The sequence below is a fragment of the Anarhichas minor genome, unplaced genomic scaffold, assembly GCF_050575085.1.
Source record: "Anarhichas minor isolate MPS153535 unplaced genomic scaffold, ASM5057508v1 ptg000051l, whole genome shotgun sequence".
NCBI classification, from domain to species: domain Eukaryota; kingdom Metazoa; phylum Chordata; class Actinopteri; order Perciformes; family Anarhichadidae; genus Anarhichas; species Anarhichas minor.
Genome location: NW_027466497.1, coordinates 2,602,590 through 2,622,049, shown reverse-complemented (window position 1 = coordinate 2,622,049; position 19,460 = coordinate 2,602,590). Strand labels below are relative to the sequence as shown.

General features: G+C 46.2%; 1 protein-coding gene across 2 annotated transcripts in view; it reads left to right on the top strand.

Annotated features, from left to right (window-relative positions):
• Positions 1-19,063, top strand: part of hivep3a (HIVEP zinc finger 3a) — a 32,577-nt gene extending 13,514 nt beyond the window's left edge. For both annotated transcript variants that reach the window (XM_076075338.1, XM_076075339.1), the window contains 6 exons: positions 6,444-10,664; positions 10,855-11,036; positions 13,664-13,836; positions 13,912-13,986; positions 15,382-15,986; positions 17,729-19,063. In XM_076075338.1, coding sequence (XP_075931453.1) covers positions 6,819-10,664; positions 10,855-11,036; positions 13,664-13,836; positions 13,912-13,986; positions 15,382-15,986; positions 17,729-18,271 — 5,424 coding nt within the window. In that variant the 5' untranslated portion in view covers positions 6,444-6,818 and the 3' untranslated portion in view covers positions 18,272-19,063. The remainder of the gene's footprint in view (positions 1-6,443; positions 10,665-10,854; positions 11,037-13,663; positions 13,837-13,911; positions 13,987-15,381; positions 15,987-17,728) is intronic.
• The last annotated feature ends 397 nt before the right edge of the window (positions 19,064-19,460 follow it).

The following is a 19,460-nucleotide window of genomic DNA, read 5'->3' as shown; positions in this document are numbered from 1 at the left end:
GTGTGAGCATTCATAAATGGTGATTCTTCCATACGCACATGCTTTTGTCATGTTGCTATGTACAAAACCTCTTTCAATTCCAGCAAAGCACAAGTGTGATCTTTCTTCTCCACCACCGGCGCACGTCAGCCTTAGAAAGCAGGATGAACGCTATACTCTGCAAATGAAATGGTGGCTGAACATAAATTAGCGAAAGGTTTATCCTCTACATCTGCATCTTTTAAAAATAGCCTCATTTCTACTCAGCCACTGCTAGATGTTCATGTGTTGTGTATAGCTTGAGGTATAACATGAATTCACCGTGTTCTGTTCAGCAGAAAGAGGACAGTGTTGTGAGACCTTATCTTTTTTGTTTTTTTGTTTCCTTCCTTCCCTTCCTTTGTCCTACATTCGGAAAACAAAAAGAAATACTCCTGTTGAGGAAATGTGTTTGGTGGAGCGATGTTCACACTGTGACAAGGCCGTCCAGACGAGCGCCAGCTGCAGCTCAACACTGGCAGCTCTGTCACCTCCACAACGGGCTGACAAGTGGAGTATAAGACCGATTCACTGAGCCAACATTAGTCTCCGTGTCGTGCTCAAATAATACGACAACAAACCAAAATATGTTGAAAGCAAAAAACGACCTTTATTTTCAGCAGATGTCTCTATAAACAGTCATTTATCATAAACGGCAAAGTGTTTACGTTCTTATTTGTAAAAAAATAAATCACATTTAAAATAACTAAAATGTCCTCTATCCTCGATATCGGTGAGATGCTCACTCAGTTATCCGGTGTCGGTGACAATGAGCCGATATTGGTATCGCATGTCGTGATTTCAATAAATACAGATTCATTACATGTATTACTATGTATTAATTTGTTAAGTTTTGTTTTGCAATATTAGGAAAGCAATGTTTGAGAATGTTGCCTTGCAGGTAAAAGAATGATCCCAGTTCCTTCCACACGGTGACACATACAGCTTATTGCTTATTATTAAATACACACTGGTATCAGATTAATACCCGGTGTCGGCCTAACTGTAACCCGGGTATCGGGATATAGCGGGACTAAAAAAAGTCTAACTTCAGTCAAATCCAATGTGGGAGGATTTCTACCACTGAGGGTGAGAAGTACAGTACAAAAACAAGATTTTTTTGTGGAGGAAACTATTGTACACTGCTAACACACAGGAAGTGCAGTTGTGGTTGACAATGGAGAACGTTTTGGGGTAATTTCTTCAGTGATAAACCAGCAAGAGCTGCTGATATGCATGATAACACTTTGTCTTCTTGCTTGCTGTGATCGCTAAAAGAAGCTAGTCTGGCATTCCAGAAAATTGGCAAAAGTAAATGTGCGTTTCCATCCACTACTGCTATGTAAATATTAGGAGTTGGTTCATTGACACGAACAGTTTATTATTGTCCAGTCGGAGGCCATTATCCATTGCAGAGGAAGTCTCTCGTTCTTCCTCTCTGTCCGTCCCATCTCCTCACCTTCCCTGTTCACCTGTTTCCACTTTCCCTCATCAGCCCTGCAGCAGCCCCCCCCCCCCCCCCCCCAAGGTAGTATTTTACAGTAGATTGAAATTATATCCAATCTGATGTTTTGGCAGTATTTAAAGGAACGGCTTTAGAGGTGACTGTTGGGGTCAGGTGATGAAATACAATTGTTTTATCAGCAGCCTTAACCCAGAAATGTCAGTACCACAGGTCCTTCACGTACCACTTTTTTTAGAATATTTGGAGCCCTCCTCACAAGGACTCTCTGTTGCCCGGTGCAGGACGGACGCCCTGGGCTCTCTTCCATTCCCCTCTCAGCTTCTCCGTTTTTTTTTCCAGATGAGTGGCTGACCGCCTGCCTTCATCCCACCGGCTGGTATTCCCTCAAAGCTGCACATGTCTGCAAGCTTTTAGCCTGAAAAAAGTCAGTTGGCGGAGGGACGGAGGGACGGAGGGAGGGGAGGGGGGGAGACCCATGGCATAAAAGAGCGGGGAGTGATGTCAGAGCTGCCTGGACTCGTTTCAGCCGGACCCCTGGCAGGAGCGTGGATGCTGTGCTGTGTGGTGTGTGTGTGTGTGTGGACATTCTCCAGAGCTGCTCTTAAAAACTGGATCCCTGTGCCCTCTGTTTCTCTCCATGCGGCTCCTTAAATGTTTTTTAGGGGTTTTCTCAGAATGCAGCAGCACTAGCTCTCCACCTATATGCTGGAAAGTGGGACCTGAATGGGGAAACTGTGTTTTAAAAAATATGAAGTAACCCCCCCCCCCCCCTTCTCCCCCCTTTCCCGATCAAATTAAAACACCAGCCCGCTCGCCCGGCCCCTCTACCTCTCACCGCTTTGCCAGCTGTGCAGCTCGAGACCGCTGCCAAAAGAAACACAAGCTTACGTCAACTTCCAAATAAGGAGCTGCTACTTCACTTTGACCTGAGAGAGAGAGAGAGAGAGACACTAAAGGTGTGTGTGTGTGTGTGTGTGTGTGTGTGTGTGTGTGTGTGTGTGTGTGTGTGTGTGTGTGTGTGTGTGTGTGTGTGTGTGTGTGTGTGTGTGTGTGTGTGTGTGTGTGTGTGTGTGTGTGTGTGTGAAGGAGGTGGAGATAGATATGGAGAGAGTGTCCCCTCCTCCTCATTCATACGCATAATATACTCGGCTACCTGTTTGTCAGCCCAGTGCACGTACGGCGGAGACTCGATTGCCCCTCTCTCTTCTCCGTCACTCTCATTCATCTTTCTCTCTCTCTCTCCTTCACTTCATCTCCCTCTGGCTCGCTCTCTCTCTGCTCTACCCGTTTCCAGTCATTCACAATCGGAGGACAACACCACCTGCTACCAGGTAACAAAAAAAAAGAGAAAGAAGCCATTTGATATCCTCTCTGTTATCGGCAGTGATTTTGATGTGTGTGTGTGTGTGTGTGTGTGTGTGTGTGTGTGAGGTGATGTGAGTGACATGATGTGACTGCTGGGAGGATATTTCTTCATTCAAGGCTTTGTTATTTGCAAAAGGCTGCTACATCAATGAGCCAGTGTGTGGTGGAAAAAAAAAACAAGACTCATTTGTGGAATCATACTCGGAGCAAACGGAGACATTTGAAATGAATATTTGTTTGCCGTCTTTAAACATATGCAGACAGTGCAGCTTCTGCCGTGAGGTGTGCGTGTGTGTGTGTGTGTGTGTGAATGAAGGAGAGGGAGAGTGCATATAGTGAGTGTGACTGTGTATGTATTAAAGCTCACAGCTCAGACTGGGAGTGAATGAGCTCCCTGTGTTGTGCATCCAACCTCCCTTGCTTGGCATGTCCCCCCCCATGTGGACTGGGGAGCACTCCCGGGGTGCACACACACACTCACACACACACACAGACTCCCCGCGGGCTCTCCTTTCAGTCCCCGCGGGGAGCTGCTATCAGGCTGCTGCTTTCTGACTCGCCGGCTAATGCTAATGCTCGGCTGACATTGCGGTGGAAACACAGCAGCAGACGAGGCCATTTGTTGCTCAGTTCACATGCGAGATGAAGATTTAGGTTGACGGTGAAACAAGTTCAAATCAGCGCGCTGTTTTCACTGTGTTTCAACACGGAACTGTCAGTGAAATTCCTACTTTTGGCCTCGACATCTGAATGAGTTGAATCATCTCGTTGTTTCAGTTGGAACTTAAATTGCTTATTAAGTAGCTTATATTTAAGCAAATTTACATATTTTACTCATAAATCTGTTGTCTTTTGAAATACTGCACAATTTCCTCCGTAAATGTGGCCCAAAAGAAGGTTTTGAAACAGTTCATTTGATGGAATTGTTCAGAATACTATAGCTTAGTTTCTCATGCTAACCGGTCCGGTGTTCTTTGTCATCCCCACGCATGTCTTTTCCTCTCCGGTTCCTCCTGAAACACCGGAGGAGTATCGGTGTACTACGGATTCAAGACTCCCAAAGTATTGATTTTTTTCTCTCCAAAAAAAGCCGTATAGCTTCGAGGAGGGAGGCACTTCCGACTGCCTCGCTCTCTCTCTCTCTCTCTCCCCCCCCCCCCCCCTCTCTCTCTCTCTCTGTAGTCGGTGAGGATGCTGAAAGATAAATTTAGCCCTCCAGCTCTCCTTCCATCTGCTGCCACATGGTTTAGGGCCGTTACCATAGGAACCACCGCTGGGTGCCCATTAGTGTGAGAGGAGTAAATTGATAAGATTTTTTAAAAAGCCATTTATACAATATTCTCTTTCTGCGCGCGGTGTGTGTGTGTGTGTGTGTGAATAGATGCAACATTTCAGTTTTTGGAGTTCACTTGAGGTGATGTGTTTCAGCACCTGCAGATTTGCAGCCAACTCTGCAGATCGTAACTGAATGCCCACACTGCAAATACATCAGAAAATGTGTTTTATATTAGCCCACACAGATTTTGGGGATGTGCACTAAATGCCATATGTATTTATACACATTTCTCATATCACCGCCTAATGGCCTTATGGGAAACTTTTTTTCTTTCTCTCCGTGGGGGATAGGCTAATGTTCATGGAGGACATTGGCCCAGGTGTGATTAGTAATATTAATGATGGCTGCATTACATTAAGGTGTGGCGGTTCCATGAATCTAGTATTGTTCGCACTGAGTCACTGGTATGGCTGACTGGAACACCATAAAAGGAACAAAGCCACGAATTGTATTAGATTTGTCAGAATGTCTGCGGAGAAAATGGTCCGTTGTTTTTTGGAAAAAATGTCCGACAGTGATTTAAAAAGCCACTCCACCTCGTTAGCTTTATAACATTGTCAGGAGTATCTTTTATTCCGTGCTTTCTTGCCAAAACCTTGCCTACATTACCCACAATGCAACTCGACTGCCGACAATGAGGTAAAAGAGTTAATAGTTCAGCTAATGTAGCCTCGAGCGTCTAGACTCCACACCCCCAGATTATTTTTCATTCTCAAACTTTTAGTTTTAATCCCCAACCAAGGCGGACTCGGGTGATGTCACTTGAGGCAAGGTATCCGATTTCGCACAATTCTTTCTGTAGCCTCAAAATGCTTCATACAACTAGTTTCACATATGCTGATTGTTTACTTCCTGTGAACAAACTTTGTATACAATCAGTGGAGTTCCTCTTTTAGGAGGACATGTGTTGGTATTTGATGGATTGTAGCTATAGATGGACGTTGGTATTCTTACTAAATATATAGTAAACGTGTGTGCCTTTTTAATTAACACTGAGGACGTTACACCCAGACGTGTGATGAGGAGAGCCTTCCAACAGTTCACCTAGAGAGACTCATTGAGGCCGGGGTTCATTTGCACCATAAGAGGTGCAAATGAACAGTCTGAAGTTAAATCTGGAATAAGTGTGACACGTGCAAGTGTGAATGAGCAGATGCGTTGCATGATTTTAAAGAGTGTCACTTGGTCTTAGTTGCCAGTTTTGTCCTGTAAATGCTCAATCTGAAATGTTTTTCACTCTGGTCATTGTCACCCTCAGGCAGAGTGTGCGGGGGCTCCGAGCGTCTCGCGGTCTGAACTCTGAGTCTGACTCTCCTTCAAAAGCTTTTAGTCCGGTTACATTACCGGTCGGACGTACATTTAGCACTTGTAGTCTCACTGCAGGAGATGTTAAGATGGATAAAAGGTGATGTTGGTTTAATATTCATCCAATACACGCACCCACAAGTTAAACCAAAGACGGTTATCCACCTGTTACCAGTAATTTGGATATAATCCAGCAGCTTTGCCGTCTTCCACCAGAACGTGGGTGTAGAAACCAGCTGGTCCGTGCGTGGGATGCCTTGTTTACTGTGTCAGTATGCTGGCACAAAGTAACATTGGGAGTTCTCTTCAGTATCTCCACTCACACCACCTTGTGTATGCACTCACAGCTAACAGCCGACCCTTACCTTTTATTTGGCTTGGCTTTTTTTAAAAGTATTTAAAAGATTCATACACTATTAGGTAATGAAGCAGACCTCCGTGTCCTCTAATGTGGCAGTACTGTACATTAGCACTGTCTGATGATTATCATTTTGAATAAAGTGTGGTTTGATAATGGAAGACGCAACATGTCAAACATGCAGTATTCATTCGAGCATGCTGAGACACTGTGCCAGGTTCACGTGCCACAGTCCCTTAGTTAATCCCAGTGCAATTAATTATGGAAAGAAAACTTGCACGGCAACTCCATTCAGTCTTGAAAGATTCAGAAAAAAACAATATTGCTAAAGCATCAAAATAATAATAATATTCTTCATTGGGTATCGTTTTTCCCATGCAGAATTTTTACACCGAAATATTACATAAACCATTCTAATTTAACAGTATTCAGCAGCCGTGGGAAAGTGAGAGCTCAAAGTTATGACACATACAGTGATTATGTAACATAAAACATAAATATCTATATTTGGCCAGCGGGAGGGTCAGAGGGTTGTCTGTGTTTCCAAGTTGAATTGAATGCACTGTTTTATATAATGAGTTTGTTTGTCTTCACAGATCTTCATGTTGAGAAGAGTGAAGAATCCTAAATTCAGTTAACTGAGCATCCGACTGTGTGGCAGCAGGACTGGCCGAGTGCTTCACGATGGGCTACTTTAAGTTTGCATGGCAGAGGACTTCCTCCACAGCACACGACATATCACGGCTGCGTTCTCTGACGCCGCAGTTCTACATTTGATGGCATCATTCTTCTGTCGAGCCATAAAGTCCAAGCAAAACAAGTGGGGATTATGAAGTCAACCGAAGTGGATGTAATTTAATAGAATTCACTCACATCCAACCCATTCTCCAGTTAATGATTCGGCTTGAACTCTGTAGCCTGACACGGGCGGACGCATCCCGCGTGTCTACCTGAGGCTGTCCTTCCATTTTATGGAGGCCTCGCATAGTCGCCTGACGACTGGGGAGCAGTCCGGAGGTCAAGAGCATTGTCAGCCAGAGTCTCCTCACCGAGGACCGCAGCCCAAGTCTCCCTCCCAGCCCCGGCGGCAACAGCAAACTGGCTCCCCAAAGCCCCGTGGCACACTGCAGCAACCCAAACAGTCCAGAAGACAGAATCCTGAGCGTAAACGTCTCAGGCACCAGCGGCAGAGCGTTGACTCCGACGCAGCACTGGAACACAATGATGAGGCAACAAAAGCTACCACAGCTTCTAGTTTGTCGCCAGGCTCGCCTTCCTCAGCAGGTGGCCCCACCCGGTCCAAACCCGAAACCCAGGACGGCACCCCGAAACAAAAACGTGAGCGCAAGCCTCAGAGACCGGGCAAATACGTCTGCACTTACTGCGGCCGTGCGTGTGCAAAGCCGAGTGTCCTACAGAAACATATTCGCTCACATACAGGGGAAAGACCTTATCCCTGCGCCCCATGTGGCTTCTCTTTTAAAACCAAGAGTAACTTGTACAAACACCGCAAATCGCACACCCACAGGGTGAAGGCAGGTCTGGCACTTGGGGAGAAGAGAACTTTGGAAGAGCAAGTCACCGAGTCAGAAGATGAAACCAGACAGCTTGTATCGGCGTCTTCCCTTGCAGAAAGACAAAGCAGTGTAGCCTCAATCAAGAGTCATGAAACGGACAGGGCCAAAGATTGCACCGGAGGAAACGATGACTCTCTTGCAGTGAAAAAGAGACTGGCCCTGCGTCTGAGTCGAGGAAAACATGGTCCTCGAGACTTATCTGATGAAAAGACTTCCTCTCTAATTTTAGGGAGTAAAGGCAGTACAGAATCAGGCTATTTCTCTCGCTCTGAAAGTACTGAGCAGTCACAGGACAGTCCCCCGAACACAAGTGCCAAAAGCTATGCAGAGATCATCCTCGGCAAATATGGGCGTCTCGGACACCTACAAAGGATGTCCCGGCAACATAACCAGCAGCCCTCTGGTCAGGAGGACAAAAGCATCACATTCACAGTCCCTAAGAAGCAGGTCATCGATCATATCACCAAGCTCATCACTATCAACGAGGCAGTGGTTGACACCAGTAAAATTGACAGTGTAAAGCCAAGGAGATTCTCACTCTCCAGGAAGAATAGTTCAGAGTCACAAAAGAGTTCCTCTGTGAAAGATTCATTAATTCACAGCCCTAAAGCTGGAGATCTGGGCTATAAAAACAGTGGCTCCATCACCATGGGAGTTCCATGTGAAAAATTTCATCATCCATCCCTAAATGTGGAGCGGCCAGCTGGCCAAACATCCACCGCCCCTTTGCTGAGAAGTCACTCAATGCCATCTGCAGCAAGTTCATTTGACGCCTCCACTGGTGGCCTCAGCAAGTTCCGCTTAACTCAGTCCTTTGATGAACGACAGCCCTCTGAAACGCCGGCATCCCGTCGTTACCGGATGCTGAGACGGCAGCCGGCTATTGAAATCCCGCTCGGTGCCGAACTAACAAAAGAAGAACAAGAGGGTTCTCGTTCACTTTACCCCGACAGCGTCACCACTGTGCCTGACCACAAGCAAAGCCAACCGCAGCCATATGAGTGCGAGGCCTGTGGCACTGGATGCAAAGATTGGGAGGGTTATAAGAAACACAAGAAAAGCCTGTGCTTAGCACATCATCCCAAAAATGAGGTGGTAATTAGTCAAACGGGGTGCTCACAGCTAATTAACCATGCAGTCAGAGCAGGAGCTTCAGCAATGCGCAAGAGAAGGAAAGAAGAGAGTTTTGAATTTGATGATCCCTCTTCTCCTTCATTGCATTCTCCTGCCCTCTTGTCAGGACCGTGTAAAGATGATGTGGCTTATGAGGGGCCCAGAAGACCTACACTACAAACCTGTTCAGTAATTCAACACACTCGTTCATTTGAAAAACAGGAATCTTTTTGCAATGATAGTCAAGGCACCGAGGTAACAAAAAACTCTCCACCTCATGAAGAATATCAACCGGTGCCTCAGAAACAGCCCCAACATTCGACAAAACTAACAGCTCGAAAGCTGGTCCTCCAACACAGCGTGCAGGTCCCGGAAATACTGGTTACAGAGGATTCCAACATGAGCGCATCCACCTCGATAGAGCCAACGTCCACGGTAAAACATTCAGAGAAAGCTGATGAATTTCAGTGGCCACAGAGAAGCCCCTCTCTGGCCCAGCTCCCCATTGAAAAGCTTCCTCCAAAGAAGAAGCGCTTACGTCTCGCCGAGGCTGCCCAATCCTCAGGGGAATCCAGTTTTGACTCCATATCACTTCCTCGCAGCCCTAGTCAGGACAGTAGTGCATCTTATGCATCTAGTCGTTCCACATCCTTCGAAGAGTCAAATAGACCAGACATGGAGATCGCTGGATCAGCACCACTGAGGAGATCGAGAGCTCCTCACATGTTGACGGTGCCTGGGGTGCATCAGCACAGAGAGATGAGGCGCTCGGCATCAGAGCAGGCGCCTCACGACCCACTACCGAGTGTCCTCATGGCTGAGACCCGCAGTAAGTCTTTTGACTACAGTTGTCTGTCCCCTGAGTGCTCCGCAGTTGGCTGGAGGGAAAGACGAAAGTGTCTCCTCATGAGACACACTGCAATCAGAGATCCAGATGAGGAGGAGGAGGAGCAGCAGCAGTGTGCCATGCCGAGCCGTAGTCCCGAACATGTCAGCTCCACCACGTCTTCTAAAGCGAGCCCGACTTCTGCGTACTGCAGCAGGTCCCCTACCTCCCCTTCATCAGGTGACACAGTCTTGCGTAATCCAGTAAGACTACAAGGCAAAGAGATCTTCTCTCAGTGGAAACTCAGTCAAAATATTCAGTTGACGGGCAGCACAGAACTCGCATGTATAGATCCTGTAAAAGAAGAGGCCTCACACATCCATACAGAGCAGCCGCCTCCTCAAGCGCCGCAACCCTATCCTACACATGGACCATCAGGGGCGGCCAGAGCTCACTATCTCCCCATGTCTACAGGGCTGAAGCTAGAGATTCCCTTACTACATGATGATTATTCAGAGGTTCGAGTAAATCCCTCCCACATCCAGCACTCTGTCCCTCACATCACTTCCAGTCTGGAAGTCCTGAGGCCAGTCCCATCTCCAGCAGTGGCGGTGCGTCTCCAAACAGACACACTCACCCTAGCGTGTGCCATATACACTACATTCTCTCAGTCCACCACCCCCAGGCCCCAGGAGGCGGTTGATGCTGTTCCACACGATATGGGCAACCCAACAGCTGAATACAGAAACCATAGGAACACAAGTCCAGACCCTCAATTGTGGTCCGACGATGGCCTCAGGATATCAGGCCCAGGGGGCAACAAGCGCATGCTTTCCCCTTCGAGCAGTATAGAGCTCCCCCCTGAGTCGCAGCAGCAGCAGAAACGAGTGAAGGAAGAAGAGGAGGGGAAGGCGGGATGTGTTGACAAGGCATCAGTGGACACATGCAATCAGGAAGTCAAAAGGGAAAATCAGACATGTCTACCCAGTGTTTGTTCTCCCATTGCACATGTTGGCCCATCGTACCCCAGTCTGCTGTCCAGCACCTGTAATAGCTGGTGCTATTTGAACTACATTAAACCAAACCCGTCTACTCTGGATGAACAGAAGCCCTCAGTGTATTCGTCGTGGTCCACCAGCGGCTATGACCCCAACCCACCTGGCCTCTCAAGCAAGACAGCTCTCTCTCTGCTGCACTGCAAGCAGAGGCTCAGTCCCTCCATCTACACTGTATCCCCCATGACAGTCAGGACCACTGAGTCAATGGAGCAAGAGGACAACAGAAGACCATGCTCCACCGAGGTAATTACAAAATGATTACAATTGTAAATCTGTATTTAAATAGAGAGACACGGAAGTCTGAGAGAGGGGTAGTTTGACATGTTTAACAAATGCTATTAAACACAACGTTCAATGAGACTTCCCAATTTTTGTCTCCCTGGGCATGCTGGAGCAGAGTTCGTGAATTTGCCCATGTCTCTTTCGGGTGTAGGTTTACAACAGCCAGTCGCACTGCAGAGACCACGAGGGAACGACGAAGGGGCCGCTGTCAGCAGAAGACGACGGGTCAGACAGAAATGAAGAGAGGGAGGCTGAGAAGAAGAACGTGGAGGAGGAAGTACAGTCGTGCTCCAGAAATAAACAACCTCCCGAAGTCTGGATCTCTGAGAGAGGGTGAGTATGAACTTATGACAGCTCAGCATTTTCAGTTGGAGAACATTAGCTGATAACATCAAATTTACACTCTCTCCCTCGTTACTGCTTGCGTCATATATTGTGGTATGTTGTGGAAGCCGTTGTCTGTCCACCATGTTGGAGAGGCCATGGGTTGGCTGTCTGCACCAACAGAGCCCGTCTGTTGAGGGGCTGAAGCCAGGAAACTACCTAGTTCCTTTGCGCCTGTAGAGATTAATTTACACCAACCATCACAGCCATTCACATGGAGCAGCAGCACGTTTCATTCTCTTCCACTGACACCAATGGAATGAGTAGAAAATATACAGTGTGTACATGTACGTACTTGGCATTAAGTCATTAAAGGGAGCCTGATTGGGCAGAAAAACAGACAAACTGTATAACAAGAAACGCACTGGAGTCTAAGAATATGATGAGAAAACACAAAAGAGAACTATTTCAACATGTATTCATTTTTCTGTCCTTTTATTATGAATTGAGTATTCCCCAGGGAGGTTAAAGGTGCAATGTATAACATCTGAACACATGCTCCAAATAAATCGGGGACAGCATTTTAGGCCTACTACTTGGTCCACACAAACTAATTTTACAGTCATCAGTTCTGAAAAAAAATGTAATAAAGCTAACTACCAACAGTAGGGCAAGAATACGCAAAATTTGATTAAACGGCTGAAACTCCGAGAGCTACCGGAGCTCTCGCCCACTCCTCTCTCGGTGAAGTAGTTTTCTGTCGGCGGGGAGGACGACACAAAAATACAAGTCATTTTCTCGTTTCTGCCACTTTGGATTCAATCCAATAAACAAACTATCATAATGCACACGGACCCTGTGCCTTGACAAGCCCCCGGGGCAGCTGTTGGACTGAGGGCCGACTGACCTTCAGTGACTCACTATCGCCTCTCGAGGTACAAGTGGTTTTACAACACAGGAGGAGCCGGGGCTAGCTGGTTAGCATGCTCATTCTAGTAGATATCTCTGCAGCACAATACAAAGACGTCTTTGATATGATGTCAACGCTGTGACCTCTTAACATTCTGTAGATATTGTTCATTTGTTGAATGTTTTAAACTAAAAAGTGTGTCACAATAGCAACCTTACTTCTGCTTAATGCTATATTACCAGATGACGCTCATTGAAATGACGCTCACTGAAATGGACCAACAATGAGATGAAGCTAACCATGAACAACACACCCTGAGGGTGTCCTGATGTAGAAAATACTGGACTCTTTGTGTTGTTTGTCAGGACGCTTTGCTGCATACAATGCGATTCTTTTCCACGTTATTTAATCGTAAATGGTAATAGTCACGGATCAGAAAGGTCATTTAATCCACGTAAACAAAGATAACATGAACAGCAACGACTGATTCTTAAGTAAACTTAAATGCAGTATGCAAATATGTACGGGTGTGGATTCATTTTGACACAGTTCTGTTATTTATTTGTCTTAATTGAAGCACGCGCACTTCTCAAATTCATTTGCAGCGAGGTTAAACCAGACACGCTCAGTACTTCTGATACCCATCAAAAATAGACGCTGCTGTGATGCGGGGCGAGTGCAGAGAGGTGCCATCTGTGTGTCTCTTTTTGGTTCGGGAGTGTGAGTGTGTGTGTGTGTGTGTGAACAAATCCCTGTTGTGACTCATGTTGACGCTCCTCACAGCCTTCCCAAAAGAGTGAGTCATCCTCACGCCTGCTCGCTTTCCCCTTCACTGTCTGTTCAGTCTGTCTGAAGGACAAAAAGACCAAACTGAGGCAGCGAGGCAGTTGAACATTGCCATTTTTTTTGTTGTCAGGAAAAATGAAGGCAAAAGCACCGAGACTCCAATCTTGGGCGTAAATGGGTGCTGCATGAAACGCCTATGAATATAGCTGCTTTATAGTAAAGGAGTAAAGTGTCCCGGCATGATTTTAAAGTGTTTCTCTTTCATTCACTTTTTCAAGACTGTAAAAGCCACCGGTTATGATACCTGCCGAGTTTATCCAGCCGCGAAGCCTGTAGTGAAAATATAGGGGAAAAAGCAGCCGATTATAATCAGAGCGATTATTTCTCATAGGAATGTGTTTTCATTTTCTGTGTTTTTTCATGCTTATTTGGAGCAGCAGCTGGTCTGGTCCAGGGCTTCCCTCCCTCTCTGGCCTGTTTTTATTGGCTGGCTGCAGCAAACCCCCGGACCTTGGGCCACATCGTAGGCTCCCCCCCTTGTTTGGACATGGTGGTGGTGTGAGCTGTGATGGGGTTATAAGGCAGTGGGAGGGTGGGGGTGTCTGGTTTTGGCTTATGAAAGCTGCTCTGTTGAAGCTGAAGTAGGTGCCTCGCTGAGGGACCCTCAGTGTACACCGAGGGGTGGACCCCGGGCCCAGCTGCCACAGTGTGAGCTCACTGTGCAGAAAGGGCCAAACAGATAGTGTACTCACACTGGATAAATACAGGCACTAAAGGGGCTGCTTACAGGTGCTAAAGGGCCTGCAGACAGTCTGTCAGCTCCAGTTACACTCATATCGATTGTGACTATCATCCTGAGAGGAGTGGCATCGATGGACAACTGACAGGGAAAAGCTCTGAGGACGAAACTGACACCTTCCTGCTCTCGTCACACCCACAGATCAAATGAGAAGTACGGTCTCGTGCACGGCGGAGGGGGAGGGAAGTGCCAGTGTGAGGACTGTGGATTCCACCTGAAGAATACCACGAGTGTGCTGCAAAAGTGCCCCCATCGCATCACAGAATCCCCAGCATACAACTGCAAACACTGCAACCTTTCTGTCAAAGCCAAAGGTAAGGAAATCACTGGTGACGTCTGTGTTCACCGTGCATCCGTTGTGAGCTCAGCCTGTCTGTTGTATTTCACAGGAAGCCTCATTGAACACTTGACATCTGAGTCCCATGGAGAAGAAATCTGTTGTTACCCAGACGGCACAGATGAAGGTATGCTATGCTGTTATATTGCATCTACTATCAAATATCTGCTCTTTTAATGCTAAACTGTATTAAACCATGGTCACTGAATGTTTTAGTGTGTGTGTTTGTTTCTAATACTTTGTAAATGACATGCCCTGTGCTCTCTTCTTCTTGTACCGACTTTTCCATATTAGCTTTCTAGGTTAATATCTCTTTATCTATGAGCATGGACCAGCTTGTGTTGCACCTTGGTATGTTAAAGGAGCAACCAAACAAATATATCCACTAGGAGAAAATGCTTCAGCACACATTGAAGCAACAAGGATGTGCTTTGATTGGTTGGTCTTTTAACTTCCTGTCTGCACCGGGAGGTGCAATGTGTCGCGTTGTCATCACCTCTCAGCTACATTAGATCAAATATCTGAGCAGTTTTATAATATAACGGACTGACGAGAGTCATAAGAACATGGTCTGAAAAACGTCTATTTACATAGCGTCGCTAATTAGATCAGTTCTCTCTGCCTGCACAGCACCAGGATCAGCTGTCAGCAGTCATGTTGCTGTTATGAATATGGTGGCTGATCAGACTGTTGCTATTTGTTTTGTTGTGTGTTATTAACATGATGACATCATAGCAGAAGTTGTCTGAGTGTGGAAGTTCAAAACGTCTGCTTATATGATTCCTTTGATGGCTCAGCAGTCAGTCAAACACAACAGCCTTGGAAGCTAAAGGAGCATTTCTGAAGTACATCAGATGACTTTATTTTCTTCTTAACACTAATTTTGAAATTCATTTCACCAAAATGGAGAACGTTTGTGATTTCAGTTGGACTTTAAATGTGCTGTGAATGTTAAAGTAACCACAAGGAGCTTTTATTTTGGCCTCTGTGGACAAAGGTGGTAATGTTTTTCCATTAGCCACATGCACTTGTCTTTGACTTGATAAATAACAGCGCTCTAAATTCTGTTGACTTGCACTTTGTCACTTAGATTGAGCAACGTTTCACATTTGTTTGAAGAGAAATGCAAACATTGGTTAGCTGCATATCGAAACCTTGGGCGTCCGAGACGTAAGATACAGTATGTGGGAGGAAGAAACACGGGAGAGGCTGTTAAACGCTACACCCAGGGGAAAAAATGTGCCACAACACGGCACACTTACACCTTAACAGGTCCATATTGTTTCCTGGATGTCTCTACACATTGGTGCAGCTTGAAAGAGTCTGAAATTGGAGAGTTGAAAAGAAAACACTTCTACCAGCTGGCTTGACAAGATAGAAAAAAGTAGCCCAAATTAGGAAGGGATCTCTGTATATATGTGCAGTAGATCAACATGATCGATATCAGCCGGGAGCCCTTGATACTGAGTTGTTTGTTAGCGTAAGAACATGAGTTCAAAAGAGACTTTTTTTTCTGTCCTAGGAGTCTGTGAAGAACGTCCTCTTCACCCAGATGAACAAAAAGATCCTCGGTACTCCGATCGGGGGAAAAGTCGACATGACGAGGATGACAATGCCAGGGACAAAGATGGCCGAAAAGATGGAGACGACAGGTCCCAGGTGGCTGAAAGCTCTCACACTGCCTCTTCTGATGGTGAGAAATCTCATCCAGGAGGCCTGCCGATGGAGCCTGAACCCAGCCGGTCCGTCCCGCTTTCCCCCGAGGGTTCGACCCAGAAGAGCCCGGCCGGCGCCAGGAGGGCCATGTTCGCCCGCAGACGCTTTGACGCTTCAACATCGGCGTCCTCCGGAGGCGGCTCCCACTCTCCAAGCGCTCAACCCACAGAGATGCCACAGAGGGAGCCGTCTCCACCACGCAGCTCGTCACCCAGACCTCCTCGCCAGTCCCCCGCTCCCCCTTCCTCCCCCTCCTCACCCAGTTGTCATGTCTCCACCTCCGCTCTGAGACCAGTCTCCCCAGTTAGAGGTCTTTCTCCTACAATAGTCCAGTCCTCTGGGCCTCCAGGCTCCTTCGCTCCATCTCAAGCTTGTCTTCACCTAAGAGACCGACCATCTAACGCAAGACTGGTGAGTCCCTTCAGCTTTTGCTTCAAAAAAACAGCATTTTAATTACTTTCCTCCCTATAATCTAACCCAGCCATTGTTTTGGTCTCGTTCTGAATCTGTCGTGATGCTCTGTTTTTTGTCGTGTGTATAATTAACGATGGTCAAACCGTGGCTTTAGTTAAAAACTGCAGCCTTCACTCACCTGTGACTTCCACCTCTGTTAGTTTAGCCGACGGTTTTAAATACATACAGCTTTTTGGCTCACAAAGCTAATCTTGTGCGGCTCAGTTAAATCCCAGTAAGTCAACATCCAGAACAAATATAGATAGGCTGGTACATACGAGGGTATTTTAAAGTCGCACAGTTATTGGAAAGGGAAGTAAAAGGCAACTCTCTCCTGTTTTATATCACTCGAACCTTAAAATAATGCAGGAGAGCTCCCAAATAGACGCGACATGTTTTCCCTGGGCAGCCGCCGATAAAACGAGACGCGGGCCGATCATTAAGCACCAAAGATTGGAACCGCACGTCGACGACGAAAAACAACGTGGGCGAATATCATCAGTTCACCCGGCTTAAATAAATAAAAATTCAAAAACTCCAAACGTGTGGTTATGTTATGGTGTAACCTCACCACTTCCTCCTCACACTAATATAGGTCTCACAGGAGTAGATACTAATTCACATTTTGCACACAAAGACGCATCTGTTTACATCTCAGCTACACCTGTAGGTTGGGTGTGTCTAGTAAGGGGAGCCATTTTTAAATATCTAAATATTTGATGGGTACATATATGTAAATACATGCTAAAAAGAAAAACACCACACTTGACTTTCTTTATAATCTCTCTTATATAGATCTTCTTACCGCACATGTTTTTTTTTTGTTTTTTTTTACTGGTTTTAGTACTTTGTGCTTTGTTGCACCTTTTAAACACACCCGACAGTGATGTCACAGAGTACGGCTGTACATTACTGCGGCTGGATGGGAAGTTAAAGCGCAGACGGTCTTTTTTTTGCAGTGGGACCTCAGTCCGAAGAGTATTTATGCGACTACTTTATGTCACTCTATACCAACATTCGTCAATTGTTCGACAATTCGACAATTCTGCGCTGTTAAGCCGATCACGTCACGATCCCACCACTCCTGGCTCTCACTTCGCATTCACACACACACACACACACACACACACATATACACACACACACACACACACACACACACACACACACCCCTCTGTACAGAAGTAGCAGCCATTTCTCCCCAAAAAAAGCCATCGTTAAAAACTCCTTGCCCTCCTTATACTTTGCTCTCAAATTCGCTGGCTTCCACCGTACATCAACTTACTGGACGCTGACATCCAAACTGAAAGCCATTAGCCATACAAAAAAAATCTGAGCAATACATTTAAATTGGGCATTAAGGCTTGCAGGCTTGCAGCGAGAATGTAGCCATAGTCTGGAATAATGTATGAACTGTCTGGACCTCTGCGACCTGATGTGAACTCAACATCTCTGTCTGCTTCAGCTGCTAATATAATGTGCACTCACAGAGGCAGCTTCAAACTAAGTCCCCCAAAAATATCTATAGATATAACACATCAGCAATGCTTTTTTTGATATTATTACTAAATTCATATGAACCTTTTTAACCTGTAGGGATGAAAAGCCTAACTTACAGCTCTTCCCCAGAACCACCAAGGCCGAGCAGTTAGTGTACTGATCGAATCATTCAAGTTCCACCTCATCTTGTTTTCTCGTAGGCTGTGGATGAGGTCGGTCTCAGCCACACCACCGCACATCCCACGCGGCCCCGGGGAGCCCACACCCTGCTGAGTCACCTCCCTCTGCACTCCCAGCAGCCGAGCAGGGCCCCGAGCCTCCTGATCCCCATCGGGGGGATTCACATGATCCAGCCCAGGTCCACCCTCCCCCTGTACAGCCTGGTGAGCAGCCCCATAGCAGCCACGGCAGGCCCCGCCGGGAGATCCTGGAAGCTAAGTGACGCTCCGAAGGGGAGGTTTCCTCCGCTGCGGCACCAAGATACTCTCAAAGCGACGCCGCCCAGCAGCCGAGCCGGCCCGCCGGACCCCGAGGCGTTGGGGGGAACGTCCGGGAGCGGCAGACCGGACGCTTCATTGCACAGAAACAGTCGAGGTTGCTTCGGCGTCCAGCAGCCGTCCAGTGCCGGGACAGAGGCGGGGCATCCGGAGGTCGTCACAGACGCACACGTTACAGAGGTGTGTGTTTACCCCGAGTCCACCCAAGGCCAAAAAAAGGCTCCTTCCTCCCAGACACAACTCTGATAGGAGGGAGAGTCTGAAGGGACAGTGCAAAAGACTGAGAACCAGAGCCTGTTGCTAAAACACGGCACTGGCTCGGAGACCGAGGACAAAAAGGCAAGAGCACTTCAGCACCGCTTCTGAATGACGCTGTTATGTAATTATATGAATAACATATATAGACACTATGTTAGATATGCAGTATGTTTTGTAAATCTTTTTTTACCCTCTTGTTTGATGTCATCGGTGTTAATTTATTTATGTGCTATTATGCAAATTCTGTACTATATGCAAAAGCAGCTGGAATGAAAATAGACAAAGTTTGAATCAGTTTCCCTATTAACCCCTTTGACAGCTCTACTATACTATTGCTGTGTTAATGTACTGTATTACCAAAATGGATATGGAAAGGTACCACAAATATTTATTCACCCCGACCAGTATTTTGAAGTGCAATTCTATGTCGAGATTGTGGTTTGAAATGTCATTCTTAAAAGGCTGTGATTATTATTATTTTGTCCGTTTTTTGTTGTTGTTGTTGTTGTTGTTGTTTTTGTTCAAAGAAGCAGGGTTACGATCACCTCCTTTTCTAATGTCTTCAGGAAAAGAAGTTTCAGATGAAGACATTTGGAGTGCACTGACAAATAATTTGATATCCAGAGGAAACCTGTTTCGCGTACATGGTAGCTACGGTACAGTTCTTTTCATAAAACAGATACATGTATTTTTGTGTTGTTGCTTTTATAAATGATACAATCACTCTGTCATGTTCATGTTTACCATTAAACTTCTCATTTTTACAGATTTATATTAAAACTGTGTTCCACGTGTGTTTTTTTTTCATTATTCAATGTGAGCAACACAGAGCTACAGTTGTTGTGCAAATGACACCAACAACTCTTTTTGGGTTAAACTGACCCTTTAAAGAGCTTTAAAATAAAAAAAGCCTGATTTTGTTTTCCTGAAAGCTGCAGATACTGAATGTGGCACCTCCCTGTGGCTGTGGTAGGATTGTACTTGATGTTGAAATTCCACCTCTTAGAATGGAAACACCTTTACGAAAAAACAATGTCGTAGCCTGCCTTGATTTATTCAACTATTTATTTTAATTGTGTGGCGCTTTACTGTGTCATTATTTCCTCTCCTTGTGCTGATTTGGCTGTGAAGGCAGCTCGCCTTTGTTTCCCAGAGCTGAAGGTGTCACATGTGACCA